The sequence below is a fragment of the Cavia porcellus genome, unplaced genomic scaffold, assembly GCF_034190915.1.
Source record: "Cavia porcellus strain 051 isolate PalLab524CR breed Dunkin Hartley unplaced genomic scaffold, mCavPor4.1 scaffold_4, whole genome shotgun sequence".
Lineage (NCBI taxonomy): Eukaryota > Metazoa > Chordata > Mammalia > Rodentia > Caviidae > Cavia > Cavia porcellus.
This window is the reverse complement of record NW_026947487.1, coordinates 44,676,163-44,701,038: the sequence shown is the minus strand read 5'-3', so window position 1 is coordinate 44,701,038 and position 24,876 is coordinate 44,676,163. Positions and strand designations below refer to the sequence as shown.

Genomic DNA, 24,876 nt, shown 5'->3' with positions numbered 1-24,876 from the left:
CAAGCAAGCAGTCGTGAGTTTGATCCCCGGTACCGATAAAAACACCAAAAAACACCAAAAAAAAAAAAAAAAAAAAAAAAAAAATCATGATGAAGAGCCAGGGCCAGAGGAGACATTTAAGGCCACAGGGTCCTTGGGGAATGGGAGGGCTCTACATCTCACAAACTGCCCCAGGTGTCTCTGCTGCTCTCACCCGGCTCAGGAATTTATCCATTACTCCCCTGACCTCTTTACCTGGTTGTTCACATATTCAATCAAAATTAAACGCCCCTCTATGCACAGACACAACCCACGCCAGCAACCTAGGAATGTGAGGCTGTAATACACACTCGCCACCACAGGGGGGAGCAACCATCGCGAAGGAAACTTAAGGGACTGATGGACCTGATGGCTTTAGATGGCAGAGAATGCTTCCAAGAAAAGGCAGCTCTGAGGATAAAGGGCGACGGGGAGGACGGCATGTGCGGGGATGAAAAGAGCAGGCAAAAGGTCCCACTCAGGATGAACTGAAGAGTAGGATGCAAAGTCGAAAAAGTGGACCACAACCTTAAGCACTATGGGGATCCCTGCATTTGCCCCTGGACACACTTCTAAGAAACTGACAGTTCAAAAGTAATGTCATGTACAGGCCAGGGCTCAGATCTTAATGAGAACGTGCCACTGCTGCATCTGGTAATTGGAGCAGCACAGAGAAAGCTAATCAATACTTAATTTCAGAAAAACGTGTCACAGCCTGTGAAATACGTGAAGGCTGCACATGGGAAGTCACTATGGCTGTCTCCAAAGCTCCTAAAGCCCAGCAGGCCGGCAGGCTACCACACTCAAGGGTTTTATTCCAGAGGCAAGGCCTGAAGTGACTTTTGTCAGGCCCAGACTCACTACCTCTTCACCGAAGAAAGAACACAGGCCATCAGACTCTTAAATTAAAAACACGGAGGAAGTTAAATTCAGGTACCTGTTCAGAGCTGACAAACTGGTTAGAACTGAATCAAACATAATTAACACTGCAGGCCAAGCAAATGAGACTTTAAAAAATTTTTTTACAGAAAAGGGAAAGTTTCAACATGAATATAATTAGGCAGGCACTGGTGTGGGTTGCTCACTTCCTTTTCCCTTGGTTTCGTTTCCCTTTTTATGTCTAATCACTGCTAATATGTAAATTATTCCATGTGAAGCCTTCCACAGTCCTTTCTGTTAAGATCTGCAGGGATCTTTAGGCAAGAGAAACTACATCTCGGCTTCCATCTGATAAAAAGGGGATACAAAGCACTGAAGACTTAAATAAAACCGGAGTAAATTATATGGAAACAAATAACGGGAACAAGTAATTGGAGATTTGATGTAACTACTTAGCAATGGTTAAACAGTAACACTGGAGGCACTATGATTTTAGGGACATGGCGGTAAAGCTGCTTAGGCATACCTGTAAGTGCCCAGTGCTTTGTTATGAGCTCGGGATTCTTCTGAATTAGTGTCCTCACCATCACACCAGATGGGTACATCTATTTTTATCTGTACAGAAACTGAGTAGGAACAAAGGCTCAGAGCAGTCAGGAATTTAGATAAGGTCACATAGCTTGGAAGGTGAATAAGCACTGAGCCCTGTACTTCTCAATATCAAATCTTCTCTGTCCATAAATGATGCAGACTTTAAGCATCAAAGTAAATAGTTAAAGAAAATTTTTCATACAACCCTGTTAAATATTGGCCGTCATTTCAAGAGCTTATGTTAAGCATGACTTCATAAACAAATTACTTGTGAAAGAGAAAAACCACATCCAGGGTAAAGTTGTAAGTTGAAAAGACGTATTTCAAAGAGCACTTCCTGAAAGTGGCAGAGAAGCAATTACAGGCAGCTCCTCTACCAACGACTACCTCTGAGACATCCTTCAAAGCAGCAAGCGAGCTTAGCACCAAAGAAACAGCATTTCTGAAATGCACCATTTCCAGACAGAGATACTTTAACACAAACAACTCAGAACTCTCTCTTTTACGGAACTGGGTATACCACAAAATGCTCACTTCTACGACAGCCCTCTGACCGGTGAAGGTAAGCAACATTTGATTAACTTTGTGATAGACTATTATCAGAAGGAATGCTTTACCTAGCTATGTGACATCATCGTTTAGGTTTTTAAAAATTACAGAAACTAATTGGTAAAGGACCTTAGATTATGCTATCATCTTTCCGTTTTATATGATTCTGTACCTTTTTCAATATACTTTTTTATATTAACTGTGAGTATGATTTTTTTCAAATTAAGAAAATGTTAATGTGATAAATATAGTTAGGTGTTTCTGCCACATGGTTTGAAGTACATTGTTTCATGAAATTACTTGCTTTTAAGAAAAGAGTAACTAGAGATAATTCTGGAATCTAAAGCTTTTCCCAGTTAGCTTGAAAGCTAATCATTTAATACTTATCCAGAACAGTTCTGTATTTGCACAGCACAACCTATGCTATAAAGCCTTTAAGATATGTGGATGCATCTCTTGTCATTTTTTTCAAACTAAAGCAAATCATGACAAATGGACTTAGTAAAAGCAGCTTGAACCCAAATGGGAAAGTTTACTTATGGTAATATTTAAACACAGGAATTTATGAGCAAAATGAGGGGTGGAGAAAAAAGAAAACAAAATTTCATTTACATTGTAATTGCTATTTATAAATTCACTGATATTTAAAAATAAAATTAAGATTTAAGCCTCTAAGTATTCTCTTCTATACAATAAAGTCTGAATTTTTCTATGTAGTACTTTTCTCACTTCACAGAAATTAACATCTAGTTATGTCAAGACTTGGAAAATCTTCTGTAGGTTTTTAAATACAGAGAACCCTATTCCAAAATCACATTTATCCCCAAGAGTTGGCAAATTAGTTAAGGAAATCAGGAAAGGAGGGAAGAAGGGCAGGGGAGAGGGAACAAACTCTTTATCCTTTATTTGTCCAAAGCAATTGTTCAGATTAATTTTCATCAACAGTCCATGATGCCACGGATGACGGGCTGCTCATGTCCCCCATGGATCTCACTGAGGGGACATCAGGGTTAAATGAGAGACAATCATTCCACAAAGTGACATTTTTGAAGGACGTTTTTCTAACACCACCATATTTCTAGAAGATGCCTCGAGGTTCTATCTCTTTGTAGAAAGACTATTTTTGTATTATTATTATTATTGTACTGGGGACCAAACTCACGACCTCACACTTGCCAGGCAGGTGCTTGTGCCACTGAGCTAAATCCTCAGCCAAGAAAGGCTATTTTTAAAACCTCTGTTGGCAGTTGCCTCAGGGGCAAAGGAAGTTTCACACCACCAGAGTCTATGATAGTTATAGTCACAGCTCAATCCCTTCCCACTTGAAGTGGACACATTTTCTGGGTGATGGGAATGCATTAGTTGCTATATATACATCAAGTTGCCAAGTAACTTATCACTGCTTCTCTTGGATCCTTTTTATTTTATTCATTTATTTATTTGTGTGTGTGTGATTTTCTGAGACAGGGTCTTGCTATGCAGTTTTGGCTCACCTTGAGCTCACTTGGTAGCCCAGACTGGTCTTGAACTCACAATAATTCTGCCTCAGTCTCCTAAGTGCTGGAATTACAGCCGTGAGCCACCATGCCCAGCTGGATCCTCCTTTTTAAAATTTGACAAATAGTATGGAGGCTTCAGTGCAAGTTACTTACTCTGCTGCAGTAATTTTTTCAAGGCACTGCTTTCTGTGCACCACAGAGGCAGCTGAGATCAGCTTCTGGGGCACAGGTTGGTGACCAGACAGCCCCCGCCTTGGGCCCGCCCTACTGCTTGCTGAAAATAGCTCATCAATGGTCCAGGTCTCCATTTGGGGACCATGACACAGAACACTGCTGCTTCTAGACCTATAATAACCCAAAGAGAATGTAACATAATACTATGAAGAAAAATGTTTACTTTTTTTCCCTTGAGCTTTGCAAACATTTATTCCTCTTGAGAGGATGCACCATTCTGGGAGGTACCACAATACAAGGTCAATGCCCAGAGTGACACAGTAAGCCCCATCTCCCAGCCCCCAAAATCTATACACTGTCCTCGGATAGAAAATACATCAAATATTAAACTGGAAGAAAAGATACTACACCTGATCTTAGCCAAAAGGCTGCCATGTAACTGCTACTTTAAAAATAATAAGAGTTTAATGGGTAGCTATGGAAGCCTTCCTTGAGAAACCAGATAAGGGCTGCTGAGATCATCTCATCAAACCCATCCTTCATCTGACAGGTATTTACTTGCTAAGCAGCCACTATGTGTTCAATAGACAGTAAAGACACAGGAATGAGAAAAAGTTTCTCCTCTCAGACGAACTGTCCAGTAATAATTAGTATGGTTTTTTTTGTTAGTTTTCTAAAATATATTTTTTAAATTGAAGTTATATCTAATGAGTAAAAAAATTATTATTTGGACCTTACTAATTTTGGTAACTAAATGTATAAATCGAATGAGGATAGTAAATAATGGCAAACCATTTTTATAAGATTTAAAATCCAGCCTGATTTTGCCCAATTACTCCAAAGAATGCTGCCCAATTTCACACTACAGAAGAGAATCATGAAGAAAGGCATATTCGTTGGGAGGAAAGGTGAGCAGAGAGAATGAATATGAATGATTTTCCAGAGTGCTATGACAGCCCAAGTCATTTTACTACACAAGTACAATATCAAGACTGGGATGTAGCTCAGTGGTAAAATGTGTGCCTGGTCCGTATGATGCCCTGTGTTTGAGCCCCAGTACAGGGGAAAAAAAAAGATAATGCATAATAGCAATTACCTCCAAAGCACATATTTCTTATTGAGTCTACAACGTTAAATACTCTTAAGATATTTTTAAAATTAAAATTCATTAACCAGAAAACAGTGTAAGAATGTTAAGTATCTACTTTTCAACCAAGGGTCTTCTAATTTTTTCGAACTATGGTTACAGGTTCTGAGTATCATGACCATCAGCAAGCTCTAAGATGACTACCCCAAGCAACCCAGACCAACCTGTCTCCTCCAACAGCTCACATCCAGACGAATTTACAACCGCCGCCCTTGTTTTCTACAGCTGTATCTTCATAATCGGATTATTTGTTAATGTCACCGCACTATGGGTGTTCAGTTGCACCACCAAGAAGAGAACCACCGTCACCATCTATATGATGAACGTGGCACTACTGGACTTAATATTCATACTGACTTTGCCCTTCAGAATGTTTTACTATGCAAAAGGTGAATGGCCGTTTGGAGAATACTTTTGCCACATCCTGGGGGTTCTCGTGGTGTTTTACCCAAGCATTGCTCTGTGGCTTTTCGCTTTTATTAGTGCCGACAGATACATGGCGATTGTGCAGCCAAAGTACGCCAAAGAACTGAAAAACACGTGGAAAGCGGTGTTCGCCTGTGTAGGAGTCTGGATAATGACCCTGACCACCACTGTCCCCCTGCTCCTACTCTATGAAGACCCAGACAGGGCCTCCTCCCCAGCTACCTGCCTGAAGATCTCTGACATCATCCACCTAAAAGCCGTCAATGCACTCAACTTCACTAGACTGGTATTTTTCTTCTTGACCCCTCTGTTCATCATGATTGGGTGCTACCTGGTCATCATCCACAGTCTGCTCCGCGGCAGGACGTCCAAGCTGAAGCCCAAGGTCAAGGAGAAGTCCATCAGGATCATCATCACTCTCCTGCTGCAGGTGCTCATCTGCTTCACGCCTTTCCACATCTGCTTTGCCCTCCTGATGCTGGACGGGGAAGACAACAGCTACAGCCCCTGGGGCGCCTTCACCACCTTCCTCATGAACCTCAGCACTTGCCTGGACGTGATTCTCTACTACATCGTGTCCAAACAGTTCCAAGCGCGCGTCATCAGCGTCATGCTGTACCGCAACTACCTCCGCAGCGTGCGCAGAAAAAGCTTCCGCTCCAGCTTCCGCTCCGGGAGTTTAAGATCGCTCAGCAACATCAACAGTGAAATGCTATGACCCGAAGAAGGTGGTTTCTCTTCTCTTTAAAATTCGTCCTTCAACTGCTGTAGGGTTAGTGGAGATTCTGGGTGACATTATCGAGTTTATCTAAATAAACTTTGAAAAACTCATGTTTCTTTTTTTTTAAAAAAAAACTTTTCAAACTTTAAAATCTTATTTTTGTGGCAATATCATTCAATATCCTGATTTGAATTTTTATGATTTTCCTTGTAAAACATTTTCATGAATTAAGAGGAAAAAAATACCCTGACTTAACGCTCCAGATTAAATTCAGTGTGCAAGTGACCATATGAAAAAAAAACTCAGCTACTGCTCCAAATAATTTGAAAAAACTATCTTCTATGTACTTGCACCTCTTTCATGTCTAATTTACACTCAGGACTAGAGATCTAAATTCAATACTTAATATTCTATACCCCAAATTTCTCAGATTTTTACACAAGCAACTATGTTCAATCTAACACATTACTAGTTTAGGCAAAACTCCTGATGGCAAGTGGCAGAGAGCCCTGGAAACCCCACACCCGCTGGTACTTACCTACTGTAAATTCATTTTCTTTTGAAAACACCCTACATAAGACGCAACCTGAAATCTTTTTTTCTGCCCAAGAGGCCAATTCACCTCTGTGACCTGAGCTTTTTACTATGTAGTAAGAAATTTTTCTCCAATGTAGACAGTTTGCTCTTCATGTATAATTAAATATTATATCACAAAAGACAGATTTTTCCAGGCTCTATGTCACAGCATAAGTAGCACTAATCAGGGACCTCAGATGCATATCCTACCCTGGCTATTTAACGTCTCCATAAAGTAACAAACCAAATAACCTCCCTATCTAAAAGAGAAAGAAAACTATAATCTATAAAACTATCATTCTAAATACAGAAATAAAAGAAAAAGGTTCAATATAATCCCCTCTCTGCTAAAGCATTTTTATTACTGTTAACATGATCATATCCTAATGGGACTAAGAACCAAACACCTGCACTGCTTATAAATGCATTTCTAGAATTCACATGGGTACATTTATACTCTTAAAAGAAAGAAAGTATGAAAGGATAGAAGGAAGCTAACAAAATAGTACGTTGGCACTAGACAATCCCTCAGATAACCTAGAACTTCCCTGAAATATAAAGAAACTAAGCTTGAAAGAAATTATGTGATTTACTCAGCTAAAGAAGCAGAACTAGAAACCAAGTTTGATTCTCCTTTCAGGTCTATTTTTCAATAGTAAAAAAATAAAAAGCTTTACCAAATGTAAACACTGTCATAACTATATAAGATACAGCAGTCAAGAACTGAGATGCAATCTCTTTCAACAAAGACAACTACTTGACATTCTTAGCTTGAATAGCCAAGTAATATGTTCATTAATATCTTTCAAGAGTAATTACTACTAAAGCAAAAGAAGTAATTTTTGTACTTAGTACGGAGTTTTCTGGCCCACACATAGTTGACTGGTGTGTGGGTCAGTGGCAGAGTGTCTGCCTACCACACACCAAGCTAGTTCAATCCCAGCACTGAGAGCAGAAAAAAGACACACAGTCATAGCCTGCCTTCAGCTCTAGAGACAAGTCCACTCTTCTGCAGCTTAGTAAGTGGAAAGGTCTCTGCAATAGTTTACTGATAAGACAAGTTTAGTCTCGAAGCACAAGGAACAATGAAAGACTTTGATCAACAAAGTGAAAATGTGTATTGCCATTCTCACAATAAAATTATAAACCATCTAAAACAATGAAAAATTATGATAATTAGATACATTTTATGAAAATGTGTAAAAAAATTATGAAAAAATCAGTATTGTAATTAGACACATTTTAACAAAATATGCAAAAATTCATAATTCTATCCTGGAGGAGTTTGATTCTGGGAAATAATGTAATGCCACATGCAAATACTAATTACTATAAAATGGTAAGTACAGCACCTAAGAGTAGATGTGTGACAAGCATGGTTACCAGACACAGGATATCTATGCATTTATATACCTATACCTATACACATATGGCTTTTAATAACAGAGCTTCTTTGCAACCAGTGGTTGTATTTTCTGAATTTATAACGATGAATACCCATTGTGTAATTATGTGTATAATATAATTTCTATGCAAAGCGCTACAAGAATAGATGCATAGGTCTATGTACAGTTCACAGATCTTATCTCACAGTCTGGGACTCACTGTAATTAAGACCATCCTATCAGTATATCCAATCAATATAAGGAAATAAGTGCATAAAGTAAAACCTGGCTCCCCCTCAAACAGTTGGTAGGTGGCATCAAAAGCATGTACAATAATAATAATATAATAATACATTGTAGTAAATATCAATAGGAATATTAATAAAATGTATGTTGAAAATACATAAAAAAGGGCAATGAAGGGGCTGGAGGTTTAGCTCAGTGGCATAAGCACCTGCCTTGCAAGCAGGCGGTCGTGAGTTCGATCCCCGGTACCGATAAAAAATGAAAAAGACCAAAAAAAAAAAAAAAAAAAAAAAAAAAAAAAAAAAAAAAAAAAGGGCAATGAATTCTAGCAAAAGGCAAGAGCACACCACATAGGCATGAGAATAGAAATGCTGCATATGGCATGTGAGAAAAGTAATGACTGAAGGAGGAAAGACTGAAACACTGGATGGTGGTCAGATTATAAAATCTTAAAGAAAAGAACAGCAACAGAGGAGGGCAGGATCTACTGGAAGCATCTTAGTGTGAGTGAGCTTACTGATCCCTCTCCACTGAGCTGTAAAGCACCGAGTACCCTGAACTGACACATGACGGTTATCGGTACAGAGAGCTCAGCAACAGAACTCCAGAGAAGCTACTTGCTCAAGACTTCATTTGCCTAGAAAGTGGCACAGCTGGAATCTCAAATCTGTGACGACAAAGCCCCTGCCACTCCCACTACTTCAGATGGCCTTGGTGGCATTTTGGAAGAATCTGACCTTTATTCTGAAGAATATGGGAATTTAAAGGTATTAAAAGCAAGGACTGGCATAGTCAAGACTGTATTAAGAAAATTTAAAAAAAAAAAAAAGGTAACTTCTTGTGCAGAATACTCGAAAATCAGCAGGGAAAACTAGAGACTGCTTAAAAAAATTCATGCAAGAAAAGATCAGAGTATAGACTGAGATGATGACAAGAGAAGTAAAGAAAAAGATGAACAAATGAGCTGTTTAGGAGTTTGAATTAGTAAGATTCAGTGCCCTACCCCAGGGGAAGATGTACAGCTTGGACAACCAGGTACATGGAAAGTCATTAAGAAGACAGAAGGGACAAGAGGAGAGAAAGACAGAAGACGTAACAACTTGTACGTTTTGAGTCTAGAAGTCATTAGGAAGCCTGACTGTAGAAAGATCAGGAGTGCACGGGGCTGGGAATAGAGGCTAAGAAACAAACAACAGACGTGAACAGTAGATGAAGTCACGGCAGTGATGGAAATAGCCAAGAAACCCATGGGAATGAGCTGGGGAAGAGACGTGCACACAGTGACTAAGGTCAGGAAGGACGGAGAGACAGTGCGCTGGGGATTTGAAGCTTTCAGGGAATACAAAGAGGTTACAAGCATTTAATGTGCAACTGGACGTGCAAGCAGGATGACTGGTGGCTTTTACAAATTTGGTGGTCACTGGAGGTCTTTATAAGAGAAATTTTAATAGTGATGAATAAAATAATAACAAAGTAAAATACAAATTGTACAGTGTGCAGATAAATTTGGTACTAATGGAAAAGAAAAAGATGTCAAATGAAAAACAATGCAACATGTAAAGCACTCTAAGACAGAATAGCTTCCACTTCAAGAAAGAATAAGTCTTTGAAGCTTTGCTATCATCAAGAAGAGAAATATTTAAAAAATTAATATAAGGACTTATGTTTCAAGAAGACTATGGTTGCAGAAGTGTCAAACTTCTAAAAAAATACTAAGATGTTTTATGACTTGAAAAGAAAGGGAAATACCTTTTCATTCAGGCATGGCTGAATATTAATATGCATAGTGTTTTCCCAAGGGAACATTAGACCTTTGGAGCTTATTCAAATTTGCAACTCTTGCTACTAACAGATTTAAATACTTCTCTCTCAAAAGTAACTAAAAACTTCCCTCCAACTTCAAAACTAAATTAGATCTTTTTTCATGTACCAGTTGACTGGACTTCATAATGAAATAAACGAACATAAAGGTTCTGTTGTCATCCCAGCTCGAAGTGCAGTAGAAAAAACCATCATCAGACAAATAGTCAACATAAAAAGAAAAGCTATGCTACTACCCCTCCCCCACTAAGTGTACTGTAAGGCAAACATACATGGCACACACACACACTCTTCCAAAGCTCAGCAGGCTTCACAGAAAACCAGAAAGAACTGACTTGGATGAAGACACAGTTCAAGAGAGACAGACGATTTTGCAATGTTGCTTCTTTCTGGAATTAACGTGACTCTTTCCTGAGGACAGCACTGTGTTCACAAGATCAGAACAGTCAACTTAAAATTCTCAGCAAGTACCTGACCCATCAGACTAAGCAAAAAAAAAAAAAAAAAAACCCTGCACAGTAGTTATAATTATAGAACTTTACAGCCTCCACTAAAATGCGATTCGGAACCACATATTATTAAAATAGCTAAAGGTCAACCTTTACAGATCTTCACGCCCACTATAATTCAAAAATCCCATGAAGGAAAACTACAGTGTGCACACTAACAATACAACTAAAACCTATTAGAACACTATGTGTGTAAAACAGGAATCCCAAGTGAATCTGAATTGAGATACAATACATAGTAGCTTAACAGGTCTCAAAATCAGATATTTACGATTAAAACAAGCTAAATCTAGTAAACACATAACTTTAAACACCCAGGATCTGTATTTCACACTATCTCACACCCAAACACAGCCTCATATAGCTCATTCAGAGATACCTTAAAGCCACACTAACACACAGTTTTGGTTTTTGAAGGGTAGTGTTTTGTTTTGTTTTTTAGTTATTTGACACAGGGTCTTGCTAGGTAGTTCAGGCTGGCCTTAAACTCACAGTAACCCAGGTTGGCTTCGAACTCATAGCAACCCTCCTGCCTCAGCTTCCTAGGGACTGGGATTACAGGTATGCACCACTATACCTGGCTGTTTGTTTTTAAAAATCAACACAATATGGAATTATACACACACTGAGTTAGGGTGGTCACTGCAAGTTGTGTACAAAGTTGTAACCTATACAATTATTTTGCCTTTGATGGAGGTTTACAAACCATGTAAGTTTTAAAAAAATTCTTTACAAACTTAACTTTATACAAATTTATTTTACTTCTTAATCTAATTAAATGTTGTATTTTGGGGCTGGGAATTTAGCTCAGTGGCCTAAGCGCCTGCCTGGCAAGCATGAGGTCGCGAGTTTAATGCCTGGTACCAAAATAAATAAACAAATAAATAAATGTGTTATTTTGTGTTTAATCAGTCAATAAAATTACAATACAAAATATCAATATAAAAAAATACATAGAATAATCCATCTTTTGGACCCAAATAGCAAATCCATTAAAAGTTCTCTAAAACAGAATTTAAAGAGCTCAAAAAAAGAATGGTTAATGTAAATTGACTGCTTCTAGAACACAGTAAGTATATAAGGATATACTGGTTTTTTAACGTCTAAAACTTTAAAATACTGTTTCACTAACTTGTATGAACAATAATAGCTTAAATTATATTTAAGAGTTCCAAGTTAAGCCAACATTTAAGAGCTACTTACAATCCAGAAGGCAAATTACCAGCAGCAGCAATGCCAAATGAATACTGCATGGCTTCAACGAGGATGAAGTCAAACAAAGCTGACAGAACCCAGGAGCCCAGCAAAAAGGACTAAAAAACAAAACAGGAAAAACATGCATGAAATGAGTTGCCAAAAACAAACATTTATTTCATTAGAACCAGTATGGGATGTGTCTGTGTATTTTAATGATTTGTTTTTATTAGAACAGACTTTTCAAAATTGGGGAATAGAACCACACTTATTCAAATAATTTAGCTTCCATACTCTCTAAATATATTGAAAAAATGATATTTATAGTAAGATGTATTTTAACAAGTAATACATAAACCATTAAGCAAAATACAGTGACTAGAATTTTACTAAACTAAAATCCTAATAAAAATTTTATTACCTGCTCACAAATAATATATCTTCTCTCATCAGCATCATCATCAAGTTATGATTTTATTATGTTTTTGTCTTAAATTTTAAATTTTTCTTTGCTTACTGTCCATGACCCAAATCAGATATAGGATCAAGTAATTAAAAAGACAATTATAAACAGTAAGTTTAAGTAAACAAAACCCATTTTAAAATGGAGGGAAGAAAGCAAAAAATTTTCCATATAATCTAAATAGCAAAGGCAAAATATATTAAAAACTTACTGCAAATTTTCTGCTCCCATATCTTCTTTCAAATATCCTAAAATTATAAATAAGTAGACTACTGCAGAAAGTATCTTTCAAATCAAGGCAAATTAGTCTTCCACATATCAACCTCCAAATCTAGACAGGGGATTTAAAAATGAATAATGAGTAACAGTAAGAATCTGTTCAATTCTCTGCCTTATCAAATATACTCTTCACCTGGTAATTTGTATATTCTAAACAAAATCAGGATACATACATGAAAGCAAAACCAAGTATGTGTAACTCTGAGAAATTAGTTCAATTCTCAAATACTAACAAGTCCTCCTCACAACAGAACAAAGGGTAGAGTTTCTTTGCTTCTTAGAAGACATTATGGTTAAGACAACAGAAAAATTCCTGTTAAAAACTTCTGAACTGTAAGATTAAAAATATATATATACATCAGCTGGAATGAGAAGCTGACAAATGTTCACCTTTATGCCACTAAATAAAACAAAGCTGCAAATGAAAAACAACTTAGGGAGAAACCCAAAAACATGTTTCTGAGCTTAATTTTAATAAACAAACCACTCCATAACACCTAATTAACTACAAAGTAATTTATGAGAGTTGCTACAACATATTACTAAATTTATGGCCAGGGATTTAGCTCAGTAGCATAAGCACCTGCCTCACAAAAAAAAATTATATTGTGTGTGTGTGTGTGTGTGTGTGTGTGTGTATTCTATTTTTTTAGGAAATGGCTGGCAGTTTTTAAAAATAAAACTTCTGGGGCCACAGATTTCACTCAGTGGTGCAGCACCTGCCTGGTATATGAAGTCCTGAGTTCAATTTCCGGTACCAAAAAATAAACAAACAAGCAAACTTCTGGTTAGGTGAAAAACATATAAGGTAATGAAACAAAGAGCTAGTTGGAGGCCTATTTTCACCCTTAACCAATTTCCTAATTTTTATAGACAATTCCAGGGCCCTGCAGAACCTTCTGATCTCATTTCCCCATCAGTTACCTTATGAAATAGGCAAAGCAAATTAACTCTGTATTTCCTTTGAATGTTTTTTTTCCTTTGAATGTTTATGTTAGTAAAATACAAGATATACTTTATGATCTTAAATGTTTTAGTGGCATTAAGAGGATTCAGATTGTGTGACCATCACCATTATACATTCCCAGGCCATTTTTAACATCCCACATAGGAACGCTGCATCCACTGCTCACTGACACCCGATTCTCCGTCCCACAACCTCTGGTGACTTCTGTCTCTGTGAATCTGCCTGTGCTAGGTACTTGACGTAAGTGGAATCATACAGTATTTGTCCTTTGTGTCTGGCTTATTTAGTTCATTTCACACAAGGCTTTCAAGGTTCACGTTGAAGCCTGCATCAGAATCTCACTCTCTTTCATTGCTGAATAAATTCCATGGTCTGCACTTACCAAGCTTTACTCATTCATCTCCCTGCTACAGACACAGGCTTGTTTCCACCTCTTGGCTATTGTGAACAATGCTCTTATGAACGCTGGTAATACTACTGCTATCTGAAGATCAAGAAAGGGAGAGGCCCAGAGAAAGTGTTTCACTTCCTAAAGTGACACAGCTTCTTTTCTTGCCAAATGAAATAATAACACAGAGGAGAAAACTGACAATGCTCTGTCGCAAGAGTTCCAATCTGTCTCTGCTCCAAGCGAGACACTCGGCAGGGTCCACCGTCAGTGTACTCAGAGCTCTGGGCTGGCTTGGGCTGGCATAGGCATTCGTTCCACCTGCCCAGCAGGACTGGTCTAGCTGCCTGTAGGCCCAAAGTGAGGCCACAACTGGATTCAGTGCGAAAGGCCCCATGCTCAAGCAGGAACAACCATCATGGGCATGTGAGTTCTTATGTTTAGTGACAAATAAAACTAAGAGCTACAGTTTTCAATAACTGATGCTTTGGAACCATTCTTAAGAACATGAGCATTTGAGACCTGGTGTATGAATAAACTGATACAAACAACCATGAAGACTGAGCACTGGCTCACACTCAACAAATCCCTAAAGGAAAGTGAAGATAGTATGTCCACCTTAATGGCCAAAATCTAGAAGAATTAGAACCAACAAAACAAAGCCATTATCAACTCACCCGGCCCAAGCCTGATTCGTCACCCACCGTGCCCTCCCCTTATACTCCTGAAGTCTGAAGTTCATGACGCCTAGAAGCATAAGCATAACTCATTCATTCCAGATCCCACTAAAAACTCACATCCCAAGCTCCCAGGCCTATGCCACGCTCTGACTTCACTTAGCATCATCCAAAGATCTAGTGCACACTCATGTCTCAATATTGTATCATCCTGTGTGTCTGTAGCAGTCCTTACACTGACACTTTCAAGTACAGGTGCCAGTGGAGTAGTGCTCAGCCAAATGAACCACATGAACCCCAGAAATCAAGAAGGCCCCCATACACTGTCTCCTGGCAGCGCTCCTCTGGGTTCTAGGCTGGTCTCACACTGGAATCTGCTGAGGATTGTTTTAAAAAGTACACCAGCGCCCACGCCCCAGCCTGCCTCTTGCACTCAGTTGGACGAGGGTGACATCATTCTGGGTTTTAAACATGCATGTATGTGTATGTATCCTTTTAATGTTTCTCTAAGTGATTATACTGTGCAGCCAAGGCTGAGAACCACTCTATTATAGAAACTCTTACAATTCAGAAGCCACTCTCTATTTTGAGAGTGACAATACAAATAATAACTGAAGACCTCCATGGCGTTTTGGTGACATCAATCTGAGCGATGGTACTTACTGAATCTCTATGAAGAAAAGCTGCCAGTGTTCAAGCACTGCATTCCATGCTGAGATGGATAACCAAGTATTTAGTATTGAGGGTACGGGGTTATACAGCATAACTTTCATTAGCTCCTCCTCATAGACAAGAACCCCAGCACCACCATTTCCAATGAGTTCAGTCCATTAGTCTTGGAAGTTCTCAAATTCTGTTCTTCCCAACAAGAAAAACTCAAGAACAATTTCCTATTTGTTTTAACAACTACCATAATACAATCATAAATTCACATTGTGTTACAGCTGAAAGAGCTTAGGAGATCTAACCAAGTATTCAAATTGAGCCAAGTTCTTGGAAGTGTTAAATATGCAGAGAGTGAACCTTAAAAAAAAAATGATTGTTTCAAAACTTCCCTTGAAATTATACATTCATTTCCAAGAGTAAAAAGTGAAGCTGAAATAGATGTGTCCAGTGAACGAAAATACTGCAATTTCTTCACTACCATCTGCTTCATTGAAGACATCAATAAATACAACCAGAAAATGTACTTGTCAAGGAAATATTAATAAAAAGTATTTCTTAACAAATTTAGGGACTTTGGGGACCTGAGAAATAGCAAGGAAAAAGGCAAATCCTAGAGGCTGAAGGAGCTGTGCTCACCTGCAAGTCATTCTTGACGGCATGGAGGTCATACACGAAGAACCTCTGACAGTGTGGCAGCAGGAGGGCCAGCAGGAGGGACAGGGCACTGGGAACCAGCAGAAGACTCTTTGACAGAGGCGCCTTGTCTAGGGGGAAAGGAAACCATGTTCGGGATGATTACCCCCAAGATTAAAACAAAACCACGTGGGCGGAAAGCAAGAGAATTCCCTTCTTAAAATCCAAATGCAGATGAAGCACAGAAACTCTGTGCTTGGCTCCCAGTGAGACATCTCCCTGCAGAAGGGGGCCATGGGAGGACGCTGGCAATACACAGACTCACAGCAGGGCTGCATTGTTGGCTGACTTGTAGGAGACCAAGCCAAGCTACTGCCAGGAACCTCAGCAGGATGCCCTCCAGAAAATGGTTACTCAGGTGTGAAGAAGTGGAGAAGTTGAGTGTTTTATACCATATCAACCAGCTTGCTCCAGAGTATGCAGGAGAGAAACACATTCGTTTCAAAATAAAACACAACAAAAATTTTTAAGAGGTAAGAGTGTTAACACAGCCGACTGCAGTAGCCTCCTGAGATTTTCCATCCTGAATGCAAGAGCGGTCCCAGTTACTTTTCCATGAGATCCTGTGTGACCTCTGCCACATGCTACAAGTGGCCATCAAATCTGTGATGATTTGTTACAACAGCAAAAGGAAACTAATGCAGTGATTGTGATGAAATGGGCTGAGAGATCTCAGAAGAAGGGCAGCTGGCAGAAACTTTCGCCTTGAGAACTCTCACACTATTTCAGGGCCCTGAAAACAAAGAAAATGAAATTCTGGAAATAGCCAAACTCAGAAAGGCAGGTGACAATCATGAGGTACAGAAGGGATTACTCCAGGTTAGGAGTCACATAAGAAAGCAAACACTATTCTAAGTACTCTTGATCCATTTTTTTACAAAGAAATAAAACAACTTGATTCTTAATATCTCTAATGTTTTTAACAAATTACTGCACTTTTAGAAAGTCTATTTTTTCATTTCCTTCTACATTTACAACTTCAATGAGATTTTTAAAGTAAAAAGGACATTTTCAACAAAAATATTTAAAGAGTATGATGGAGCCCAATTTTTCCCAGTGATTACAGTAACACCGCCTGGTTTCAGGAGGTGCGATCACACTGGTGCCACCACATCATCTTGCAAAGCTGGGACCAGCATGTCTGGGCGTGGATCTTCTTCCCTCCAATACCACACCAGCCTGGTTGCTTTCCCATCACCCCCGGGGACAGAACTGCACCCTCCTGCCTGTTCCCCAGACCCACATTCCGGTGTACCCGCCTCTCCAGCAGCTCGGTCCTATGGATCCTTTATGGCAACCGAACTGTTCCTCTCTTGGCCTCCTGAACACAATGGCTTCTGTTTCAGTGTTTCAGAAAAATCCCAAATACCACTCATCCCTGCCCAGCACAGATACCCTCTTTGTCAATCCTATGTAGCGCTGAGTGACAGCTGTGTTTCCACCTCCCTCCACCGGCCTGAGCGAACCATTCTGAGTGACAAGGCTTTTCCCCACTTCCTACCCTGGCTTCCACCCTGCTTTAACCATTTTCTGTCTTCCCAATTACAGTCTTCCACAGATTCCCAAAGGGAGGCCCATGCCATAAGCCTCGTACCAACAGGCAAGACCACAGACAAGCATCAGAGTCAGGGGCCCGGTCACTTTCAGATTCTGTCAGGCACTGTTTAATCTTATTCATAAGAAATTCCCTGGGGGTGGAAGTAGCTGCTGCACTCGCTACTGTGGTTATTGTGCTTGCTTGAGCATATAAAAATAGCCCGCTATTTCCTCGCTGGTAAGGTCTTGCACACATTTAAACTGGAACCACTATGCAATGGTTACATATTCTCTTCATCAAGCCCCCAAGGAATCTAAAAATCTAACAGAGCCTCCTACTGCCCAGTGCCTCAAAAGTAGAGCAGCTGCCATGGCTGAGTGTGGCCAACCTAAATTCTCTGGGACCAAGGAGAACCTCAGTTTCCTCACCTATAAAGTGGGTATAAAACCTACTTCAAGAATATCACAAGAGGAAAAGAATGAATGAATGAAAGGCAAACAACTCCTATGAGCTGCACCATCACGGTCCCCGAAGGGCGGGCTTCTGTCCTGCCAGGCAAACTCTTTGTCACTCTACAGGACTGAGGGAGTGCATGGTAGAGGCATGACCTGGAGAGCCGAGATCATGTTTTTTTCTTTACTCTGAATCCCCATTTTCTTTGTCAAATGGCTCGGTCTGTCACTGCTGCCTCTTCTCTGCTAACCCTAAGCAATTTGACGTAAATGGAGAAAATCAGAGAGGGGCTGCAATGTTTCACTCCAAGTTCCCAGTCTCAAGTTGCACCAGGACACTCTTTATTGCCTTCCCGCGGGAAGTCTCTGCCAGCTTGTCTAGTGCCAGCTGCTCCTGTCTCCTCAACACCCCACCTCTGCACTTCTAACCTGGTTCTGGGCACCAGATGAATACATGATCCACCATGGTGGTCCCAAAATACTAAGAACCTATTGCACACTGCATTTTTTAGGATCTAGGGTATATCAGTAAATAAAGGACAGAGTCCCTAGCCTTATGGTGTTTATAGTCAAGACAGGAGAGAAAAGAAAATAAACAAAACAAAGCAGATACATATTAATGTCAGATGGAAACAAACACTATAGAAAAATAAAGGGGGTTAGACCTATGGCTGTTATCTACCATGTTTCCAGGATTCAAAGCTACCCACCCACTCATCCCACTGCAGTAAGAAAGGCAAGAAGACTCACACCAGGCAAGTAAACCTAAGATATGTGACTTCCATGCATGTACCTTAACAGCCAGTGCTCAGATGGTGGCCACCCTCTCTGGCCAGCCCTCAGGACTAAAGACACTGCAGGACAGACTCTTCCACCACAGCTCTGCCACCCCTGGCCTCAGGGAATCACAATTGAGATGTGGCTCTCAAGGTGACAAGCAAACCTTGGCCCTCAGGCCAGGCATCTGATACCTTGGAGCTGTTACCTTCTGTGGCAGGACTGAGCCCATCTTGCTTATAGGGTGAAAAGATACAAGTGGACAAGGAAGGGGTCATTTATATGGGGCCGTCAGGGGAAACTCTTTTGATAAGGAAAGGCTTGAGCAGAGACCTTAGGGAGTGGACCTGGCAGTTCTCTTCCCAAACACTGCAGGAAAAATGCTTTGAGAAAGGATTCCACTCAGTGTGCAGCGGGCAGCCAATGCAGCTGGGAGAGGATGCGCCGAGGCACACAGGAACTATTCAAAGAGGTGGGAGAGCAAAGAGAGGAGCGCCCTGTGGGCCACTATAAGGATGCTATCCTCTCCTGGAGGGCAACGGAATGCTTTTTTCTTGGGGGAGAGGTGGCAAGTAGAGAAATGGCACCATCAGGCACCTTTTAAATGATCACTTTGATTGCTAAGCTGAGAGATCACAGGAAGGCACAGGTAGAAGAGGGGAGGCCAGTGGGGAGGCTGCTCAGATCATTTAGGCAAGAGAGAACAATGGCTTGACTGAAGGACGTTTGGGTAGACATGCTCGAAGACCTCAGACTTGGAACAGGTTTTAAAGGTACTGCAGGCAGAGTTTGTTGACAGACTGGGTATAAAGCGTGAGCACATGGAGAGGTCAGCAATGACACCAAAGTTCTGTTATGAGCAACTGGAAGAACTGTCGGCAGTCACTGAATTACTGAGATGCTATGTTTATCACACTAAGAGACCAGGGCTCATTGTGCACAGCACCCCATACCCCTACCCAGCCAGGCTGACTCTACACCAACGCAATTTCAAGGAGGCAGGCTGCAAACCACAGGCAGCCCACACCAGGTAAGGTGCATGGTCCACAAAGTGGACTGACACATTCCTTCCTTAAGGGGAAAGGGCCCACTACAAAAAGTATCACTGGAGATAGACATGCTCTGCTAAAATCTCATCTCATTTGTATGCACCCCACCTCTGCAACTGTCTATCCCGTTTGTCCTGATTTGTTTTTTATAGCACTTAGCAGCAGACTGAAGAGTGATTCATCAGCGCTATGATTCAAGTGACTATAAAACACACCATTATTTTTGGGGACACTAAAAAGAAACACTACCAGATATAATTCTGATATGTCATCAATTATAAGGCACACCTCAATTTAAAAAACATTAAAATGTGAAAGTAAAAAGGTGCATTTTAGAATCAAGTGTGTCTCTATTGTCCATCTCAGCCACCTTCCGATCCACTGGAACACGAGCCTCCCGAGGGCTGCATCTCGGCCTTGCATGTCCATTGCTGCGTCACTCTCGTGCCCAGGACGGGACCTGTCTCAAGGGCAGTCAGCATGCCCCGTTCCATGGAAGGGCACTGACATACAGGAAATGTTCACATGGTAACTGACCCGCTGCCCACTGACACGAATGCATAAACAGATAAACTGGGTCACACACACACACAAAATGGAATTTAATTCAGCCTTAAAAAAGAAATTCTGACCCAGCTAAAATACAGCTGAATCTTGAGAACATGAGCTTAATGAAATAAACCAGTCACAAAATATTTCCACTTATAAAAGTTTCTTAGAATAGTGAAATTCAGAACAGAGAAGGTAGAATGTTGGTTGCCAGAGGCAGGGGGGAGTAACAAGTGGGGACTGTTATTTAATGGATAAGGAGTTACAGTTATGTAAGACAGAAATGTTTCTGCAGATTATTTGCGTAGTAGTATGAATGCACTCAATACTAAAGAACGATACATTTAAAAATGGTTAAGACTGCAAATTTTGCCAGACAAGGTGGTACATGCCTATATTGCAGCACTTGGGAGGCTGAGGCAGGAGGGTTGCTATGAGTTGGAGGCCAGCCTGGGCTACATAGTAAGTCCAAGGCCAGCCTGCACTACACAATGAGACCCTGTCTCAACATAACACCTCCAAAAAAGAAAGACTAAATTTTATGTATACTCATATCTTACCACAATCAAAAATTTAAATTAAAAATAAATACATCCTGAATTAATAATTGATCCTATTTATACAACCTTTAACTCCAGAACTAAATCTCCAAAATAGAGATCTTAAGCTGAAGTCTGATAACTTTACCAGTAAGTCTTCCTTTAAAAAAGAGCAGAAAATGAGATTGCAAAAGCCTTGGAGAACTGAATAAGCTGATACACACATGTCCAAGAAATCTCACAATACAAGATAAGAAGACAGGATACTGTGCACAGCAGGATTTACTGACCTACTCAGGATGTGTGCATTGTTCTTTTTGGAAAATTTACTTCTAAAAATATGAATTTTAAGCAATTATTTTTATTTAATGCATATGAGTATTTATTGACTACAGTTTACTTTGAAATCCATCAAAAAATAAGATGCACTGATCAATAAGTAGAGGAATGGATATTTTATAAAACAAATACAACAAATTGTTAATTGTAGAATCCAGGAGATGGTGTTCGCTGCACCAGTCTTTCATCTTTTCAGCATATCTGAAATATATCATAATTAAAATACTGCACTAAGTGAGCACAGCGAGTCACAGAATTTGAAAGCTAAAATAGCACATAAATACATGCTTTTGGAAAAAAACTGTCAGAATATTAACAGTGATAATCTCTGATCTATTTGTGGGATATTTTAATTTTTCACACAAATCCATTCTAACAGTGAGAAAAATAATTTTAAACCAGTTACTAATACAGAAAAAACACTCACTGAATCCTCACACATTGAGATGAGTCAGGTCCCTTGCTGTGAGCAGAGTCAGGAAGTGGTTCATACACAAAGAACCTAAGCAGTGAGCAAATGGGCTGAAAAAGGAAGAGTCCCTTCTCTGCGAGAGGTCCATCTGCCCCTCAAGATGGAAGACAATGATTTTTGAGAACAATAATGTGTTACTCTAAAAATAAAAATGGAAAACGTCTATGGCAAAGATAATACAAAACACCTGAGTTCAAGATTTCTGGGCTGTCCATCTTCTGTTTCTCTTTGGTATTAACAAGGACAAGCATTTCTTTGTGAGAGTGAGTATCAGCCAGGCTTAGGAGACTAAGCACTATCTTAAAATAACTATTACAGAATATGTGGATTTTACAGCAGTCACTGTGTCAGTAAAGCACTTGCTGTGGAAGACCACCTCTCACAGTAACCCCTAGGCAGGAGGAGTTAATTACGCATGTACTCTAGGGGAAGAAATAAGACTGAAGCTCATCATGGTGGTATATGCCTGCAATCCCAACACGTAGAGGGCTGAGGCAGGAGGACCAGTGGGAGCTCAAGGCCCTGAACCACACAGCAAGACCTTGTCTCAAAAAAAAAAAAAAAAAAAAAAAAAAAAAAAAAAAAAAAAAAAAAGAAAGAAAGAAAGGAAGGAAGGAGGCTATAAAAGATTAAATAACTTGCCCCCATGATTACAGCTAGTTAGTATTAGGTATTTGAACCCAGTTCTTCCTATCAAAAAACAGATTTTTTTCTAATATATAACAAGAGAACACAATTTTATATGTTTAATAACTTAAAACACATTTTAGGTGTTAAATGTCAAACAGAATTTAACCATATGGCCCAGTAATTCCACTCCTGTATGCTCAAGAGAATTAAAAATAGGTATTCAAGCAAAAACTCACACATAACAGCGGCATTATCATAACTGGCAGAGAATGCAAACAATCCGATATTCACCAACAAATGAATGGAACAATGTGTGGCGCATCATTCGATGGAATAGTTTTCAGTCGTAGAAAGAATAAAACCCTGGTACATGCTACAACAGGAATGAACCTCAAAAACATGATCCTAAGTGAACGCCACACACTAAAGCCATATATGACATGGTTCCATGACATGGAATTTCCAAAATTTAAAAATCCATAGGGACCCAGTGCAGTTCAGGAGTCATCAGGGAAGGGTAAATGAAGACTGACAGCCTCATGGGCCCTGAATTGCTCTGGGGTGATGAAATGTTCTGAATTTACACTGTCATTAGTGTCATTTCCACAGCATGTAAGTGTGGACTCTCAAATGGCTTCCACGAGGCCTGGCATGGTGGCACCCACCTGTAATCCCAGCACTTGGGAGGCTGAGGTAGGAGGATCACTGTGAGTTTGAGGTCAGCCTGAATTGCACAGTGAAACCCTTCTCAAAACAAAAAAGAAAATAAAAAAGTGGCTAAGACAGTGGATTTTATGCTGTATGAATTTTACCTTAATACTGGAGACACTGACCACGGTTCTGTGGTGCTCAGTGTGTGGGCTGTTATAGATGCAGTCTAGCTAAAAATGAGTTGTGGGGAGGCAGCAACTCTGCCTGCCCGACAAGTCTGCATAAAGAAGTACACACGTCAGAAAACCCAGCGTGGTTCACACTCTTGAGAGGAAAGGCCGCCATACCCTACCACAGCACTGGTTTTCTCATTTCTGCCTACTTAACTACTATTCGAGGTTCCCACAAGAACGAGGTGATCTGTTATCTTCTGAAGTAAGTTTGTTAAAAACTTTCATTAAAAAAGAACTAAATTAAAAATAAGGGTGAAAGTCCACAGAGGTGCAGAAAGCCACACACTGCAAGGAACACATTCTGTTCCCACCATGATCCACTTTTCAGGCCTCCCAGCTTCCTAGAAGAAAGCTTAGTGGAACTTGTCTTCAGGTACCGGGTTCGGGAAGACAGGAGACAGCCTCATGGCTATCTCCACACCGACCTCAGGCACACACTGCCAGGGGACCCAAAGGCCCCACTTTCTCTTTGTTTCCCTATGGTGTTTAGAAGGAAGGCACTGAGCGCCACCTGTGAAATACTTCCTGTCCCTAATGCACAGGGGAGAAGGCAATGACATGGGGCGCCTGCCACCCTTCTGGTCTCATTCAGGTCCCCGGGGAACTGGGCAGAGTGCCTGTCCTAGGAGGGACAGCCAACGAACTCCTGTCACGGTGCCAGCGGTTGACAAGAGTTTATCAAGAAAACGAACAGAAGAAAGTGCTAATTAGTTTCCAGAAAGCATCATGCAGGAGTGAGGATTTGCACCCTAGATACAAAAGTGTGTCCTACGTCTGAAATGCGCAGACAGTGTGAATTAGGAAAAAAGGAATGGTACAATTTCAAGGGAAAAACACGAGACAGTGCTGCACACTGAGATCTGCACACTAGCGAAAAGCACATCAAATCCGCAAGCTCCACAGTGCAGGACCTGTGGTCTACTTCAGTCCCCCGCTGTACCGGATACCAGTTCGGTTTATGTTCCCACGGAGGTTTTATATAAAGGCTAATGCTGTCATTAAACCTAAACAGCCCTCACTGCTGAAAGTGCTAATTAGATTTTTTAAAAAATTATAATGAAATAATTTTAAAAGTCAAAAGAGTAAGAAAATCATGACTTTTACATGTAAACAGGGACAATCATTCAACCGTAGGAACAGCTCCACAATCAGGAAGCTGGGGGAAAGCTCTGAGCTTGTGCAATAAACTGTAAGAGAGAAGAAAATACTGTTCTAAAATGTGGAAACGTGCGGTTAGTGACAAGAAAACGTGCCGTAAATCAGACGTGTGAGGTGGCCAGGCAGTGAGACCGCAGTCCCCGGCAAGGCAGGTGCTCCGCAGGCTGCTGTGTGTAGCAAGCCAGCCCTGAAAGAGCCGCTCATCCAGCACCGGGAAAACGGAAGCCGAGGTTTCTGTCTGACTACCCCAGTGTAAAGTGTTGGCAAACAGCCCCTCCTCACACCTATCCCCCTCCTCCTGCACCACGGAGCTGTGCGTGACCTGCCTGTCCCTGGAGTCTGGCCTGGAGAAGCATTACTGAGGGTGGCATTCATCAGCAAGCCAGGGACAAGTCCAGGTGTTGGAGATACAGTAAAGCTCACCCAAGCAAATGAGGGCAACAGGTAAGGAAGCCAACAACAAAGACCTGCACTGGGGCATTCAAGATCATCAGGATGGCAGCTGTGTGCTTATGCGCATTTTTAATGCAGACTGCACGACCTGTTAGGGAGGAAAGGGACCAAAAACACCTCACACGTCAGCCGGGCACAGAAACCTGAGTCTGACATCCAGAGGAGCTGA

At 40.5% G+C, this 24,876-nt stretch overlaps 2 protein-coding genes and 1 pseudogene across 3 annotated transcripts in view; 1 reads left to right on the top strand and 2 right to left on the bottom strand.

Moving 5' to 3' along the window:
• Ubac2 (UBA domain containing 2) overlaps positions 1-24,876 on the bottom strand; it is a 161,496-nt gene that overhangs the window by 120,385 nt on the left and 16,235 nt on the right. The window contains exons 2-4 of the mRNA XM_003477525.5: positions 15,812-15,939; positions 12,410-12,529; positions 11,745-11,854 (exon numbers count right to left, since the gene is read on the bottom strand). Of these exons, the coding sequence (XP_003477573.2) occupies positions 11,745-11,854; positions 12,410-12,529; positions 15,812-15,939 (358 nt within the window). The remainder of the gene's footprint in view (positions 1-11,744; positions 11,855-12,409; positions 12,530-15,811; positions 15,940-24,876) is intronic.
• Positions 1,812-6,114, top strand: Gpr18 (G protein-coupled receptor 18). Of its 2 annotated transcripts, XM_063246984.1 has the most exons (3): positions 1,812-2,050; positions 4,554-4,618; positions 4,960-6,114. In XM_063246984.1, the coding sequence occupies exon 3, from the start codon at positions 4,994-4,996 to the stop codon at positions 5,999-6,001; it is 1,008 nt and encodes a 335-aa protein (XP_063103054.1). In that variant the 5' UTR covers positions 1,812-2,050; positions 4,554-4,618; positions 4,960-4,993; the 3' UTR covers positions 6,002-6,114. The 2 variants fall into 2 exon arrangements, with proteins under 2 accessions (XP_063103054.1, XP_003477651.1); XM_003477603.3 differs by lacking the exon at positions 4,554-4,618 and having other exon boundaries at positions 1,813-2,050.
• On the bottom strand, positions 3,973-4,150 carry LOC111753875 (U2 spliceosomal RNA; annotated as a pseudogene).

Coding starts and splice junctions, on each gene's coding strand:
- Gpr18 (XM_063246984.1), top strand. CDS start 4,994: ATGACTACCCCAAGCAACCCAGACCAACCTGTCTCCTCCAACAGCTCA.